Source organism: Crassostrea angulata, chromosome 10, assembly GCF_025612915.1.
Source record: "Crassostrea angulata isolate pt1a10 chromosome 10, ASM2561291v2, whole genome shotgun sequence".
Taxonomy (NCBI): domain Eukaryota; kingdom Metazoa; phylum Mollusca; class Bivalvia; order Ostreida; family Ostreidae; genus Magallana; species Magallana angulata.
Window position 1 is genome coordinate 4,453,910 of NC_069120.1, and position 18,448 is coordinate 4,472,357.

At 42.9% G+C, this 18,448-nt stretch overlaps 2 protein-coding genes across 2 annotated transcripts; one reads left to right on the forward strand and one right to left on the reverse strand.

The window, feature by feature from the left end:
* Positions 1 to 11,151: 11,151 nt before the first annotated feature.
* On the forward strand, positions 11,152 to 15,809 carry LOC128166982 (B9 domain-containing protein 1-like). Its single transcript, XM_052832468.1, has 7 exons — positions 11,152 to 11,220; positions 11,512 to 11,689; positions 13,323 to 13,391; positions 13,529 to 13,640; positions 13,752 to 13,848; positions 14,224 to 14,354; positions 15,001 to 15,809. Exons 2-7 carry the CDS (start codon positions 11,633 to 11,635, stop codon positions 15,156 to 15,158), a joined length of 624 nt encoding a protein of 207 aa, XP_052688428.1. The 5' UTR covers positions 11,152 to 11,220; positions 11,512 to 11,632; the 3' UTR covers positions 15,159 to 15,809.
* On the reverse strand, positions 15,802 to 17,357 carry LOC128166983 (transmembrane protein 14C-like). Its single transcript, XM_052832469.1, has 4 exons — positions 17,189 to 17,357; positions 16,590 to 16,691; positions 16,280 to 16,367; positions 15,802 to 15,941 (listed from the first exon to the last, which is right to left on the reverse strand). The coding sequence occupies exons 1-4, from the start codon at positions 17,340 to 17,342 to the stop codon at positions 15,893 to 15,895; spliced, it is 393 nt and encodes a 130-aa protein (XP_052688429.1). The 5' UTR covers positions 17,343 to 17,357; the 3' UTR covers positions 15,802 to 15,892.
* Between the last annotated feature and the right edge of the window lie 1,091 nt (positions 17,358 to 18,448).

Sequence of the window (18,448 nt, forward strand, 5' to 3'; positions counted from 1 at the left end):
TTATTTAAAAAGTATTTTTGAGTTGGGGTTTTTTTCAAGGCAAGATTGGATGAGTCTGCCCTCAACCCACTTTGCTACGATGCTAGGTGCCTGAACAAAATATCATGGTTTCATTACATACATGTATGCTAGTATAAAGACTTTATGTAAACCAATATTATCTCATGCATTGTTCCTTTCACCAGGTTCTACAAACACCTTAGTCCAAAATGAATTAAAAAATCCAAGACTAAGGGGAAGAAAGAAGAAATCTATTTTTATTTTTTTTTACTCAGGAGCTATTTTGTTGGGGGGGGGGGGGGGGGGTATTAATGGTGAACAGGTCACTGACCCTTGTAGATCTACCCATGACCTATCACCAGAGTCTGTATACACATAACCAGGGTCAGTATACCCATCATCATGGTCTCCAGGGTCAGAGTACGTATCACCAGAGTCTGTGTGCCCATCACCAGAGTCTGTACACCCATAACCAGGGCTAGTATACCCATCACCAGGGTCTCCATACCTATCACCAGGGTCAGAGTACGTATCACCAGAGTCTGTGTGCCCATCACCAGAGTCTGTACACCCATAACCAGGGTCAGTATACCCATCACCAGGGTCTCCATACCTATCACAAGGGTCAGAGAACGTATCACCAGAGCCTGTGTGCCCTTCACCAGGGTCTGTACACCCATAACCAGGGCCAGTATACCCATCACAGGGTCTCCATACCTATCACCAGGGTCAGAGTACGTATCACCAGAGTCTGTGTGCCCTTCACCAGAGTCTGTACACCCATAACCAGGGCCAGTATACCCATCACCAGGGTCTCCATACCTATCACCAGGGTCAGAGTACGTGTCACCAGAGTTTGTGTGCCCATCACCAGGGTCTGGATACCCATAACCAGGGTCAGTATACCCATCACCAGGATCTCCATACCTATCACCAGGGTCAGAGTACGTATCACCAGAGTCTGTGTGCCCATCACCAGAGTCTGTACACCCATAACCAGGGTCAGTATACCCATCACCAGGGTTTCCATACCTATCACCAGGGTCAGAGAACGTATCACCAGAGTCTGTGTGCCCATCACCAGTGTCTGTACACCAATAACCAGGGCCAGTATACCCATCACCAGGGTCTCCATACCTATCACCAGGGTCAGAGTACGTATCACCAGAGTCTGTGTGCCCATCACAAGGGTCTGTATACCCATAACAGGGCCAGTATACCCATCACCAGGGTCTCCATACCTATCACCAGGGTCAGAGTACGTGTCACCAGAGTTTGTGTGCCCATCACCAGGGTCTGGATACCCATAACCAGGGTCAGTATACCCATCACCAGGGTCTCCATACCTACCACCAGGGTCAGAGTGCGTATCACCAGAGTCCCATAACCAGGGTCAGTATACCCATCACCAGGGTATGTACACCCATAACCAGGGTCAGTATACCCATCACCAGGGTCTCCAGGGTCAGAGTACGTATCACCAGAGTCTGTGTGTCAGTCACTAGAGTCTGTACACCTATGACCAGGGTTAGTATACCCGTCATCAGGGTCTCCATAGCTATCACCAGGGTCAGTGTACGTATCACCAGAGTCTGTGTGCCCATCACCAGTGTCTGTACGCCCATGACCAGGGTCAGTATACCCATCACCAGGGTCTCCAGGGTCAGAGTACGTATCACCAGAGTCTGTGTGTCAGTCACCAGAGTCTGTACACTCATGACCAGGGTTAGTATACCCATCATCAGGGTCTCCATACGTATCACCAGGGTCAGTGTACGTATCACCAGAGTCTGTGTGCCCATCACCAGGGTCTGTACGCCCATAACCAGGGTCAGTATACCCATCACCAGGGTCTCCATACCCATCACCAGGGACAGAGTACGTATCACCAGAGTCTGTGTGCCTATCACCAGGTTCTGTACACCCATAACCAGGGCCAGGATACCCATCACCAGGGTCTCCATACCTATCACCAGGGTCATTATATCCATCACTAGTGTTTGTGTGCCCAACAACGGGGTCTGTCCACCCATCACCAGAGTCAGTATACCAATCACCCGGGTCTGTACACCCATAACCAGGGTCAGTATACCCATCACCAGGGTCTTCATATATCACCAGGTTCAGAGTACGTATCACCAGAGTCTGTGTGTCAGTCACCAGAGTCTGTACACTCATGACCAGGGTTAGTATACCCATAATCAGGGTCTCCATACCTATCACCAGGGTCAGTGTACGTATCACCAGAGTCTGTGTGCCCATCACCAGGGTCTGTACGCCCATAACCAGGGTCAGTATACCCATCACCAGGGTCTCAATACCTAACACCAGGGACAGAGTGCGTATCACCAGAGTCTCTCTGCCTATCACCAGGGTCTGTACACCCAGAACCAGGGCCAGTATACCCATCACCAGGGTCTCCATAACTATCACCAGGGTCATTATATCCATCACTAGTGTTTGTGTGCCCAACAACGGGGTCTGTACACCCATCACCAGGGTCAGTATACCAATCACCCGGGTCTGTACACCCATAACCAGGGTCAGTATACCCATCACCAGGGTCTTCATATCTATCACCAGGTTCAGAGTGCGTATCACTAGAGTCCCATAACCAGGGTCAGTATACCCATCACCAGGGTATGTACACCCATAACCAGGGTCAGTATACCCATCACCAGGGTCTCCATACCTATCACCAGGGTCAGAGTACGTATCATCAGAGTCTGTGAGCTCATCACCAGGGTCTGTACATCCGTAGCCAAAGTCAGTATACCCATCACCAAGGTCTCAATATTTATCACCAGTGTCAGAGTACCTATCACCAGAATCTGTGTGCCCATCACCAGAGTCTGTACACCCATTACCAGGGCCGGTATACCCATCATCAGGGTCTCCATACCTATCACCAGGGTCAGAGTACGTATCACCAGAGTTTGTGTGCCCATCACCAGGGTCTGTACACCCATAACCAGGGTCAGTATACCCATCACCAGGGTCTGTACACCCATAACCAGGGTCAGCGTGCGTATCACCAGAGTCTGTGTGCCCATCACCAGGGTCTGTACACCCATAACCAGGGTTAGTATACCCATCACGAGGGTATCCATACCTATCACCAGGGTCAGAGTGCGTATCACTAGAGTCTGTGTGCCCATCACCAAGGTCTGTACGCCAATAACCAGGGTCAGTATACCCATCACCAGGGTCTCCATACCTATCACCAGGGTCAGAGTACGTATCACCAGAGTCTGTGTGCCTATCACCAGGGTCTGTACACGCATAACCAGGGCCAGGATACCCATCACCAGGGTCTCCATACCTATCACCAGGGTCATTATATCCATCACTAGTGTTTGTGTGCCCAACAACGGGGTCTGTCCACCCATCACCAGAGTCAGTATACCAATCACCCGGGTCTGTACACCCATAACCAGGGTCAGTATACCCATCACCAGGGTCTTCATATATCACCAGGTTCAGAGTACGTATCACCAGAGTCTGTGTGTCAGTCACCAGAGTCTGTACACTCATGACCAGGGTTAGTATACCCATAATCAGGGTCTCCATACCTATCACCAGGGTCAGTGTACGTATCACCAGAGTCTGTGTGCCCATCACCAGGGTCTGTACGCCCATAACCAGGGTCAGTATACCCATCACCAGGGTCTCAATACCTAACACCAGGGACAGAGTGCGTATCACCAGAGTCTCTCTGCCTATCACCAGGGTCTGTACACCCAGAACCAGGGCCAGTATACCCATCACCAGGGTCTCCATAACTATCACCAGGGTCATTATATCCATCACTAGTGTTTGTGTGCCCAACAACGGGGTCTGTACACCCATCACCAGGGTCAGTATACCAATCACCCGGGTCTGTACACCCATAACCAGGGTCAGTATACCCATCACCAGGGTCTTCATATCTATCACCAGGTTCAGAGTGCGTATCACTAGAGTCCCATAACCAGGGTCAGTATACCCATCACCAGGGTATGTACACCCATAACCAGGGTCAGTATACCCATCACCAGGGTCTCCATACCTATCACCAGGGTCAGAGTACGTATCATCAGAGTCTGTGAGCTCATCACCAGGGTCTGTACATCCGTAGCCAAAGTCAGTATACCCATCACCAAGGTCTCAATATTTATCACCAGTGTCAGAGTACCTATCACCAGAATCTGTGTGCCCATCACCAGAGTCTGTACACCCATTACCAGGGCCGGTATACCCATCATCAGGGTCTCCATACCTATCACCAGGGTCAGAGTACGTATCACCAGAGTTTGTGTGCCCATCACCAGGGTCTGTACACCCATAACCAGGGTCAGTATACCCATCACCAGGGTCTGTACACCCATAACCAGGGTCAGCGTGCGTATCACCAGAGTCTGTGTGCCCATCACCAGGGTCTGTACACCCATAACCAGGGTTAGTATACCCATCACGAGGGTATCCATACCTATCACCAGGGTCAGAGTGCGTATCACTAGAGTCTGTGTGCCCATCACCAAGGTCTGTACGCCAATAACCAGGGTCAGTATACCCATCACCAGGGTCTCCATACCTATCACCAGGGTCAGAGTACGTATCACCAGAGTCTGTGTGCCTATCACCAGGGTCTGTACACGCATAACCAGGGCCAGTATACCCATCACCAGGGTCTCCATACCTATCACCAGGGTCATTATATCCATCACTAGAGTTTGTGTGCCCAACAACGGGGTCTGTACACTCATCACCAGGGTGAGTATACCAATCACCCGGGTCTGTACACCCATAACCAGGGTCCGTATACCCATCACCAAGGTCTTCATATCTATCACCAGGATCAGAGTGCGTATCACCAGAGTCTGTACACCCATAACCAGGGTCAGTATACCCATCACCAGGGTATGTACACCCATAACCAGGGTCAGTATACCCATCACCAGGGTATGTACACCCATAACCAGGGTCAGCATACCCATCACCAGGGTCTCACTACCTATCACCAGGGTCAGAGTACGTATCAGCAGAGTCTGTGTGCTCATGACCAGGGTCTGTACATCCGTAGCCAAAGTCAGTATACCCATCACCAGGGTCTCAATACCTATCACCAGGGTCATAATGCCTATCACCAGAGTCATAGTACGTATCACCAGAACTGTAAACATATCACCTGGGTCATTATACCTTTTAGTAGGGTCAGTGTTCGTAGTACTAGGGTCTGTGTGCCCATTATCATGGTCTGTATATTCATAACAAAGGTCAGTTTACCCTTCACCAGGGTCTTAATACTTTTCACCAGGATAGTGTACGCATCAATAGGGTCTGTGTGCCCATCACCAGGGTCAGTATACCTAACACAACAGTCAGTGCACTTATCATTAGGGTTTGTATATCCATTACCTGAGTCAGGTAATACTGACCCTGTTGATAAGTACAGTGACCCTGGTGATAGGTATACTGATCCTGGTGAAGATTACACATACCTTGGTGATACGTACACTCATGATCCTTGTGATAGGTATACTGTCTCAGGTGATGGTTATACTTACCCTGGTTATAGATTTTGAGATTCTGGTGTTACGTATGCTGACCTTATAATATCTACACTTTTGTGTATACCGACTCTGGTAATGGATACATACTGACCCCTGTGATTGGCTACAGACCCTTGTGATACGTACACTGACTCTGTCGATAGGTATACTGACCCTGGTGATAGAGAATGTGATAGATATACTGGTGATAAATGTACTGACTCTTGTGATAGGTATACTGACCTTGGAGATGGGCCCTCAGACCCACGGATGCGTACACTGACACGGCCGTTAGGTAAACTAACTCTGGTGATAGGTAATAGGTACAGTTATCCTGGTGAAAGTCTACTGATCAAAGTAATGGATGTACAAACCCTGATGATAAGTGCACTGACTGTTGTGATAGATATACTGACCCTAATGATGGGCACACAGACCCTATTGATTCGTAAACTATTCCTGGTGATAAGTATTTAGACCCTGGTGATGGGCATACTGGCCCTGGATATGGGTGTACAGACTCTGGTGATGGGCACACAGACTCTGGTGATACATACTCTGACCCTGGTGATACGTATGGAGACCCTGGTGATGGGTATACTGACCCTGGTTATGGGTGTACAGACTCTGGTGATGGGCACACAGACTCTGGTGATACATACTCTGACCCTGGTGATACGTATGGAGACCCTGGTGATGGGTATACTGACCCTGGTTATGGGTGTACAGACTCTGGTGACTGACACACAGACTCTGGTGATACGTACTCTGACCCTGGTGATGTGTAACTGACCCTGGTAATGTGTATACAGACCCTGGTGATAGGTCATGGATAGATCTATTAGGGGTCAGTGACATGTTAACCCCTTATACCCCCCCCCCAAACAAAATAGCTCCTGAGTAAAAGAAAAAATATATAGATTTCACCCTCTCCCCCTCCTTGTCTTGGATTTTTTATTGTTGGATATGTGTATACTGACACTTGTGATGGGCACACAGACTCTGGTGATACGTACACTGACCCTGGTGATAGCTATGGAGACCCTGATGATGGGTATTCTAACCCTGGTCATGAGTGTACAGACTCTGGTGACAGACACACAAACACTAGTGATACGTACTCTGACCCTGGAAACCCTGGTGATGGGTATACTGAACCTGGTCATGGGTGTACAGACCCTGCTGATAGGCACACAGACTCTGGTGATACGTACTCTGACCCTTGTGATAGGTATGGAGACCCTGGTAATGGGTATACTGACCCTGGTTATTGGTGTACAGACTCTGGTGATGGGCACACAGACCCTGGTGATACGTACTCTGACCCTGGTGATAGGTATGGAGACCCTGGTGATAGGTATACTGGCCCTGGTTATGGGTATCCAGACCCTGGTGATGGGCACACAAACTCTGGTGACACGTACTCTGACCCTGGTGATAGGTATGGAGACCCTGGTGATGGGTATACTGGCCCTGGTTAAGGTTGTACAGACTCTGGTGATGGGCACACAGACTCTGGTGATACGTACTCTGACCCTGGTGATAGGTATGGAGACCCTGGTGATTGGTATACTGGCCCTGTTATGGGTATACAGACCATGGTGATGGGCACACAGACTCTGGTGATACGTACTCTGACCCTGGTGATAGGTATGAAGACCCTGGTGATGGGTATACTGGCCCTGGTTATGGGTGTGCAGACTCTGGTGATGGGCACACAGACTCTGGTGATACGTACTCTGACCCTGGTGATAGGTATGGAGACCCTGGTGATGGGTATACTGGCCCTGTTATGGGTATACAGACCCTGGTGATGGGCACACAGACTCTGGTGATACATACTCTGACCCTGGTGATAGGTATGAAGACCCTGGTGATGGGTATACTGGCCCTGGTTATGGGTGTACATACTCTGGTGAAGGGCACACAGACTCTGGTGATACGTACTCTGACCCTGGTGATAGGTATGGAGACCCTGGTGATGGGTATACTGACCCTGGTTATGGGTATCCAGACCCTGGTGATGGGCACACAAACTCTGGTGATACGTACTCTGACCCTGGTGATAGGTATGGAGACCCTGGTGATGGGTATACTAGCCCTGGTTATGGGTGTACAGACTCTGGTGAAGGGCACACAGACTCTGGTGATACGTACTCTGACCCTGGTGATAGGTATGGAGACCCTGGTGATGGGTATACTGGTCCTGTTATGGGTATACTGACCCTGGTGAAGGGCACACAGACTCTGGTGATACGTACTCTGACCCTGGTGATAGGTATGAAGACCTTGGTGATGGGTATACTGACCCTGGTTATGGGTGTACAGACTCTGGTGAAGGGCACACAGACTCTGGTGATACGTACTCTGACCCTGGTGATAGGTATGGAGACCCTGGTAATGGGTATACTGACCCTGGTTATTGGTGTACAGACTCTGGTGATGGGCACACAGACTCTGTTGATACGTACTCTGACCCTGGTGATAGGTATGGAGACCCTGGTGATGGGTATACTGACCCTGGTTATGGGTGTACAGACTCTGGTGATGGGCACACAGACTCTGGTGATACGTACTCTGACCCTGGTGGTAGGTATGGAGACCCTGGTGATGGGTATACTGGCCGTGTTATGGGTATACAGAACCTGGTGATGGGCTCACAGACTCTGGTGATACGTACTCTGACCCTGGTGATAGGTATGAAGACCCTGGTGATGGGTATACTGGCCCTGTTATGGGTATACAGACCCTGGTGATGGGCACATAGACTCTGGTGATACGTACTCTGACCCTGGTGATAGGTATGAAGACCCTGGTGATGGGTATACTGGCCCTGTTATGGGTATACAGACCCTGGTGATGGGCACACAGACTCTGGTGATACGTACTCTGACCCTGGTGATAGGTATGAAGACCCTGGTGATGGGTATACTGGCCCTGGTTATGGGTGTACAGACTCTGGTGATGGGCACACAGACTCTGGTGATACGTACTCTGACCCTGGTGATAGGTATGGAGACCCTGGTGATGGGTATACTGGCCCTGGTTATGGGTGTACAGACTCTGGTGAAGGGCACACAGACTCTGGTGATACGTACTCTGACCCTGGTGATAGGTATGGAGACCCTGGTGATGGGTATACTGACCCTGGTTATGGGTATCCAGACCCTGGTGGTGGGCACACAAACTCTGGTGACACGTACTCTGACCCTGGTGATAGGTATGGAGACCCTGGTGATGGGTATACTGGCCCTGGTTATGGGTGTACAGACTCTGGTGATGGGCACACAGACTCTGGTGATACGTACTCTGACCCTGGTGATAGGTATGGAGACCCTGGTGATGGGTATACTGGCCCTGTTATGGGTATACAGACCCTGGTGATGGGCACACAGACTCTGGTGATACGTACTTTGACCCTGGTGATAGGTATGAAGACCCTGGTGATGGGTATACTGGCCCTGGTTATGGGTGTACAGACTCTGGTGAAGGGCACACAGACTCTGGTGATACGTACTCTGACCCTGGTGATAGGTATGGAGACCCTGTGATGGGTATACTGGCCCTGGTTATGGGTGTACAGACCCTGGTGAAGGGCACACAGACTCTGTTGATACGTTCTCTGACCCTGGTGATAGGTATGAAGACCCTGATGATGGGTATACTGACCCTGGTTATGGGTGTACAGACTCTGGTGATGGGCACACAGACTCTGGTGATACGTACTCTGACCCTGGTGATAGGTATGGAGACCCTGGTGATGGGTATACTGACCCTGGTTATGGGTATCCAGACCCTGGTGATGGGCACACAAACTCTGGTGATACGTACTCTGACCCTGGTGATAGGTATGGAGACCCTGGTGATGGGTATACTGGCCCTGGTTATGGGTGTACAGACTCTGGTGATGGGCACACAGACTCTGGTGATACGTACTCTGACCCTGGTGATAGGTATGGAGACCCTGGTGATGGGTATACTGGCCCTGTTATGGGTATACAGACCCTGGTGATGGGCACACAGACTCTGGTGATACGTACTCTGACCCTGGTGATAGGTATGAAGACCCTGGTGATGGGTATACTGGCCCTGGTTATGGGTGTTCAGACTCTGGTGAAGGGCACACAGACTCTGGTGATACGTACTCTGACCCTGGTGATAGGTATGGAGACCCTGTGATGGGTATACTGGCCCTGGTTATGGGTGTACAGACCCTGGTGAAGGGCACACAGACTCTGGTGATACGTTCTCTGACCCTGGTGATAGGTATGGAGACCCTGTGATGGGTATACTGGCCCTGGTTATGGGTGTACAGACTCTGGTGATGGGCACACAGACTCTGGTGATACGTACTCTGACCCTGGTGATAGGTATGGAGACCCTGGTGATGGGCATACTAGCCCTGGTTATGGGTGTACAGACTCTGGTGATGGGCACACAGACTCTGGTGATACGTACTCTGACCCTGGAGACCATGATGATGGGTATACTGACCCTGGTTATGTGTATACAGACTCTGGTGATAGGTCATGGGTAGATCTACAAGGAGTCAGTGACCTGTTCACCGCTTATACCCCCCCCCCCCAACAAAATAGCTCCTGAGTAAAAAAAAAAAAGGAAAATATATTTCTTCTTTCTTCCCCTCCTAGTCTTGGATTTTTTAATTTATTTTGGACTAAGGTGTTTGTAGAACCTGGTGAAAGGAACAATGCACGAGATAATATTGGTTTACATAAAGTCTTTATACTAGCATACATGTATGTAATGAAACCATGATATTTTGTTCAGGCACCTAGCATCGTAGCAAAGTGGGTTGAGGGCAGACTCATCCAATCTTGCCTTGAAAAAAGCCCCAACTCAAAAATACTTTTTAAATAATTGAAAATCCTAATCCGTGGGGGTAGGGGGCTAAGTACCTTTAACTTCAATTTCACAGTTTATTTCCTCTCTTTCATTTCAAATTTTACATGGTCCCAAAAACATTGGGGGGGGGGTGCAACTGCATGCGCGGATCTAGAGGGGGGGTCGGGGGGGTCCCGACCCCCCCCTGGAAAATGAAAATTTATTAAATTTACATAGTAAAATTATCGCAAAAATATGCCTCGGCCCCCCCCTGGCAAACACAATTATCCTTCGGACCCCCCCCCCCTCCTGGAAAAAATTTCTGGATCCGCGCATGAACTGTATGTTAATTTACATTTTTTTAAAAGTAAATTCAAGAAAAATATTTGCTGCGAGAAAACGTGTGCTGGAGGGGGGCAGTCCCGTCCCCCTGTCCCTGCCCCCATTCCAACCCCCCCCCCCCCCTCCGATGCTAAGTGCCTGTTGTTTTCCTGTAACATTGATTTTGATTGTTCTCTCAATTATTTATTTAATTTTTTGGTGTAAAATCTAATGTACATAACATTTTTATCACTTCTGATAATATTTTTCATATAAAAATCGCATTTTTAAATTGCACATATATCAGTTCGAAGTTCCTCCAAATAGCTTTCGAATTTCCTCCCAATCGTTTACCGATCCCGATGGAAAGTTGGTTCACGCATGCGCACATCCTGGTTATAGTGCCTGGTTATAGGATATAAAAAGTACCCTATTCTATACCTCAAGTTGATCCCGATTAGAAATAATTGAGGAAGGAGTGTACATAACGCAATGCGCAAAAATCATTTCGAAACATACAGTAATTGTGAGTTTATGAGTTATAAGTCTGGACTTTAATGTAAATTGAACAAATCACAAATGTTTCCTATATCTAAAACGCTATTAAATATTAAATTCACTAATCTTTTTTTAAATAATTGTCAGAATAGGGTTCGATCCCGATTGTTTATTTCTTTTATTTTGCGTCATTTAAAAAAATTGTGATATAATATCTAAATTGAAAAATAAAAAAACAGTTTGATTCACATTCCTTAATCATTTAAGTTAAGACATGATTTTATATTTATATTTTTTATATTTATTTATTTTTATATAGCACCAGGGACGTATATTCCCTGATAGCGCATTCTCCTGCTTTTCCCGGTAAATAGCGTGACCTTTGTTTACCTATCTCAACGACTAATTCAGTGGCAAGTGGCGGTGAATCTTCACTGAAAATGTCACAGAGCTCGGTGTTTCTTTTAATGGTTGGAGGGCAGATTGAATCAGCAGAGGTGTGTGAAAATAGTGTGTTCATGTTTTTGTAGAAAAGCATCCTAATACTATAGGAACGATGAAATCATGTATAACGTTGAACATAAAGTCATGCACCAACTTGTTTAATGTTGATAAAATGATAATTTTTCTTTTATTTGAAAAGTGATTTATTTAGCAGTTTGTTGAAAATTATTATAGAAAAAGGCTTGATAAAACTTTTTTGCGAAATTATCACGATATAGATGTAGACTGACATTCATGATAATGGAAAATACAGAGTGCATAATACGACATAGCAATGTAAATGCATTTTGATGTTAGTTATAACAAGTAGCAATATTAGTTTTTATTTTACGTTAATACGTTAACATAAAGTACAATTTAAGTATTAAGGATGAATGTTGGAGAAAACGTACCCAGGAGAAAATGTACCTAACTTATAGGGTAAGTCTTCTGCAGGAGAAAACGTACCCAGGTACGTTTTCTCCAAGAGAAAACGTACCCTATCGAAATAATAAATAATGGTTTTCATAGATATTCTTAAATGAAATAAAATATAATATACAATGAACATTTGTATCATTTGTTGAGCACTGTAGTTTTTAAATGCATAGTTAGCATGGTCACTGTAGTTTTTAAATGCATAGTTAGCATGGTCACGTACCTAAATTAGTAAGACAATAATTTGTAACATACACATACACGAAAGTGGCCTGAGCAGTTTAATTAGTCGACAATTAATCCACCATAAACGAAACCATTAAATAATTAGTTTTTATTGCAATCTCATTTGGAGTACTAAATCATGAGTATCTCATGAAGTCGATATTGCGTTTTTTAAAACATTTTTTTGAAAATTATCTATAAAACAAAGTTGCTTAATAAAACCAAGTCCAAGACTTTTACACAAAGAATGTATTCTTATTTTTCTTTTTTTTTTTTTGTAAGTATACTTTAAAACATCTATACGTACATTTTTTATAATGGCACTATTTGTAAATATTTGTTTGATTCATATAGATATGGAAACTACTACGAGATGTAACATTGAACAGTCAATTTGCTTCCGACACCACTGACATGTATAATGTGTGGAGAGTGAATATTTCTACCTCCTGCGCGGGGAGGCAATACATAATATTACATAATAACTCCTCAGGTATTTAATTGATTATCACTATAATTAAAATCAGGGGATCTTTCATACAGAAACTTAAATCGGTAAGGCTACCGATAAATGGTTAATTAGAAGTAGACTGATAACACTTTATGACAGGTCATTATTTTGTACTAGAATAAAAGTTGCTACAATTATTATAAAGATATCATTCATAAAATGAATATATTTCTATACATCTATGCATTGAAATATGCATTAAAGTAGCATATGAAAATTATTTAATGTGTCCAACCCCTTTAAAATTATAAAGTATTAAATTCATATATCTATGAAATTCTTACATTTCTGTATATTTATTATGAACAATAGTATTTAAAAGTATTAAAAACTATGAAGTAGTATAATTATGATTTTTATAAGGTACGTTTTCTCCAGGAGAAAACGTACCCTATAAATTGGGTACGTTTTCTCCTGGGTACGTTTTCTCCTGATACCTGATATGTAAACTAAAATATCGAAAACTTTTCCAGTTTCCAGATTTTGATGACATATATTGCAAATACTGCTTCACGTTTGGACCGGATTGGCTAGTTACATCAGTGAGTATTATTTCTAATCAGATGATTTTATTATTTTCACAATTGTCTGTACTCAGATTTTGAGTTTAAAAATCATTATTGTGAAATATTCAGTAATTACATGAATTATGGACTAAAATGATTTTTTTTTCTATTAGGGATTGGATGAAGGCCTGACACAAGTCACAAAGAAAAGTCGAGATGACAGGCAACAGTTTGTCTGGAATTTTCCTCTGGATATAACATTTAAAACCACTAATCCATTTGGTTGTAAGTGCTCCTGAATTTTGATTATATCTAAAGATTGAAGAACCTGAATGAATAAACAGATGTTTAGTTTCAGCTTGAATTTGTATGAAATTATTTCTTTAAATCTTTAAGGGCCACAGTTGATAGTCCATGCTTATGGCATTGATGCATTTGGGACGGATGTTGTGAGGGGATATGGAGTCACTCACGTACCCATCACACCCGGAAGGTAAAGGTTTTCTCCAATTTTAATTTTACTTATTGATCTACTGATCTGATGCCGTTTCCTGTGGATTTACATCCCATCAAGACTTTATATTAAAGCCTACGCCTGTGGGTTTTTGGCCATTGAGTTGGGAGGGTTCTTGGTTTTGCTAGCAACCAACATGGAACCTCCAATTTCTTGTTTTTATAGCTGTTGTTTCTTGATTGAACTCTTTATTTGCATTGGTGTTCTACAACATTAAAACTGCAAAAATTTTAACACTTGCAATTTGACCACAAACTATTAATGATGTCATAATCTAACATCAAATGACCCCGACCTCTGACATTTACAAAATCAATTTTAAGATGTGTGATAACACTGAGAATTGTTTTTCAGGCACAAGATTCGCATTCCAATGTTTGTACCCGAGTCCTCCTCCCAACTTCAGAAATTAACAGCGTGGATCCTTGGGCGACGCCCCGAGTATGTGGATGTCAGGGTGCTGGCCCAGGGAGAGGGAAGAGAAGGTATCATATCATGTATTAAAATGGCTGTTTCCTGACTTTTTTTTTTATAAATTTATAGAAAGATTCCTTATGAAATGTGAGGACTTAATATCTGCATTAAATCGCTAGAAGATTATTTTATAATTTTGCATTTATTTTTTGGAGAAATGTAAGCTAAATGAAACTATAATAAAAATTTGGCGCTCATGATTTCATATTCTCGCCATTTGTTGCAAAATGGTTAAATCAAAGAACTCTTGTAAAATAAAGAATCTACAGTAAATTACATGCAAAGCACTAAAAGAAAATCTTATTGCTTCAAGATATTTATAGAACCATAACAGGAGCTTGGACTTTTGGTAGTTGTGTCAAACAGCACTGTGACGTAGCCCTGTCTATTTCATTGCTGGCCACTTGGCCATAGCTCTTTGAAATCAACAAGATTTGTCTGGCTTTTGAGCTAAGACTACGTAATCAGTGTAAATTTCACTTCAAACCAGCGTAATTTTTCACTTGTTTTGACGCAAGAAATAGATAGTAACATACTACTGAAAGTCTAAGGTCTTGTTAAAATAGTTCTAAATGAGTCTTGAAATTGTTACCTATTAAAGTTTGGATAGTTAAAAGTACCATGAACAAGTGTTATAGTATTTTTTTCTATTTACAGTAACCAGAGTGAGATCGCAGGGCTTCCTGACAGTGTCATTTAATGTTGTGATGAAAGACATGAAAAAACTAGGCTACGACGTCATTCCATCTGAAATGTCCACCTCAGTGATTCCAGAATCTGTGGGGCCCAACAGTGGGGGGACAACGGAAACATGATCTGTGCTGAGTTATTATTTATGTAGAAATAGTATTGACAGATGAGTTACGTATGCCTTCTGTTGGCTGATACCTGGTAAATCACACTCCGTCCAATATTAACAAGAACATGGGTTGTTAAGGTATCATGTAATTGTTATGAATTAAATTGTCTGAAGTGTTTTCAGAAAACAGCAAAGTGTAGCTAGCATTAACTTCATGTAGATATACCGGTACACTGTGTATGGTGTAGAATAAATATACATGTGTTTTATTTTAAAGTTTTACATATCTCGAGTTTCTCGTTTCTTGTTAATTTTAAGTTATTACCAGTAGTTATATACTATATATAGCAATTAAGGGAAAATGTCTAACTATTTGTAGATCATACTGGCAGTTAATTTACTGGTGCTTGCTATTACTTAAAGCACAATATTAAATTGAAGAGATTTTTTGTTAAGAATTGAATAAGACTTAGAATCTTAAAACAGAAATTGTTCATCCAATTACATTGTGTAACTTATTTTTTTGACCAAATAGGTCATTTTATACCAAATAATACTTTACATGTATTTAACGTTTTTAATATAATTTTATCAGCACATAAATTGTTTCTTTGTACATGTATTATAAGATCTGAATAATAAATCAAATACAAGTACGATACTGTAACATGTTATTTTATTTTGAGTTTCTGACTGAATAAAATGAAGCATGAAAACAAGAGTCTTTGTGGTTACAATCGTGTGAAATGATTAAGTTCTTGAAGCAATTCTGTATCCAAATCTGGCAACCATCAGCAAACTGAAATGACAAATGCACTAGTAATGAAGTGAGATACAGGTCTTTTAAAATAACAAAAGAACTCCATTAATACTTATAAACCATCCTTCAGTTATTATTTTTTGACCGGTAGTTAAAATCTCTCCCCTAAACCTTTCTACTCTCAATTCTAGCCTCTACCTCTCTCTCTCTCTTTTCGAATTGAGAATGTTTAAAATAATGAGAAAGCTTGATGAGCAGAACCATCCTTCACCATTATATTTTTAGTCAAAATCTCTCTTTCTCTGTCTATCTCTCTCTCCCTTTCTCTTTCTCTCTATAATAGCTTTCACTAGAGTCCATAAAAATACAGGTATTACCTCAAGCCAAATACAAGACCAGCAGGCATGAACTTTCCAGAGTTGAAAAACCTGTATCCCATCACACCAGCCAGCAATCCACTCGTCACTTTTTATAAGAAATAATTACATCCTAATTAAAGCATATATATCTTCAATATTCTACTTATTGCTACTGAATTCAAATTCATAGACTCTAACTCTACATCAATTCATTATTCATAATACAAGTACAGGCAAAAAAGTTGTATCCAAATAGTGATAAGTAAAAATCAACAGAATTCAAACTTGTCCTCCAGTGTTGGAATCGAGTCTGAACGAGATCACATACCCAGAGACAGGTTGACGTTTTGTGGGTCGTTGGAGGTCTGATAAGTACCGTACCCCATCAAACTTCCAAAGGCAAGACCAGCAACCAAAGAGGGGATACTCCCTGAAAAATGAAGAAGAATTTAATAATTGCTGTCTTTTGTCATGTTCCAAATTACAATAAGATCATATAAATCCGCATTATATATATCAAATCCAACAACTTTTAAATGGCAAATTTTCCTATAAGTCTATAGTTCATAAGATTGATCCCCAAGAAGTTTTGGATGAACTAAGGGATCTCCTTGTCCATTAATCTGATGAGATATACCGGGTAACAAAATTAATGCAATTTGAATTGAAAGAGATTGGACGGTTAAGTTGGGCAGTAAATATATCTTTTCAGACTTTTGGCAATTGTGAATCTTCACTCCTTGCAGCTACTTCACTATTACTACAATGGATTAATCATGTTATCGGCTTGCATTGAGCAAATTGAAACTATTATGACTACAAGTCTATGGTGAGCAGCAATGTACTTATGTAGGTCAATTACCATGGTTGACACAGCATGATACCGAACTACAAAACATAATAACGAAAAAACAAATTCTACATTACCTGCCCTCACATATCCCATCAGCCCTCCAGCTGTTACAGTCACGGAATATGCAAGGCTCACAATATCCACACCACCCATTTTGTTCCTGTAATGTGAAATCGAAAGTAGACGGGGGAGGGTTAATTTGTCACCCTCTATTTCTGTTGAGCACATACGACCTTAATAGACAGGGGACATATGAATAAAGTTTTTTCTTTCTGTTTTAGGGAGTATGCTAGATTGAATTTATTAATATTGTTTTTTACGTCAATGTTTTCTACTGGAGCAATTAAGATAAACATTTTAATAATTATATTTGAAACATATAATGAAATAAAAACTTGAAAGAGGAGGATATGGGATAGGAGAATAAACTGATATCAGCTTTATTATTGATTACGACCCCCCCCCCAACCGAAAAAAAAAAAAAAAAAAAAACGAATGGTGAAGCTGCATTCGGCACACCCCGGCAAATTGAAGCTGTACTTTTTCAGCAGAAAAAGTCGTATGGTTATTTATCGGTATAACGTTACAGTCTGATTGGAAGTTCTAAATTAAGTGTTACATAATTTTGAACCCACAGAGAAAAGCTCCAATCCTTGTTTTTATTCACTGTCCAATATAGTTAGAACTGAGTTCATGTTTAAATGTACTATATCTATGTGCCGTTTAAAGTTCCGCTTTTGTTCGCGAAAATTCAGTACTATCGCCTTCAGTGGCGTAGCTACCATGTATGCTTATATATGCCTGAGCATGCACATCATTTTTTTTGGGGGGGGGGGGGGGGGAGGAAGGAAGAAACTCAGTAAAAAAAATAAAGAAAGAAAAAAAAGAATTCAATCATTAAGGTCCATACTTAGTTATATTATTCCATCAACCCGGTTCTGTCACCCGGTCCTACTTTATCCGGAATCTTTGTGCCTACACTTATTTCTCATATATATGAATATACATGTAGACACGCAATGTGGTCTTACAGTACCATATTACAGAACATAGGCGTCGGAACGGGGGGGGGGGGGCTAGGGGGGCTTAGCCCCCCCCCCCACTTTTTTTTGCAAAGTTATACCTAACCATTAGAAACATAGCATGATAGAGGATTCAGCCCCCCACTTTTTCTCGCAGGAAAGAATATTGTTCCTAAATTTACCTTGAGAGATTGAGAAGTTGGATTCAGAAGCATAGAACCCGTTCCCCCCCCCCCCCCCCCCCCGCTCCACCCCCCATGATTTTTGAAGAAAAAAAATTGGGTAAGTGTTTTTTTCTTTTGGAAGTATAGG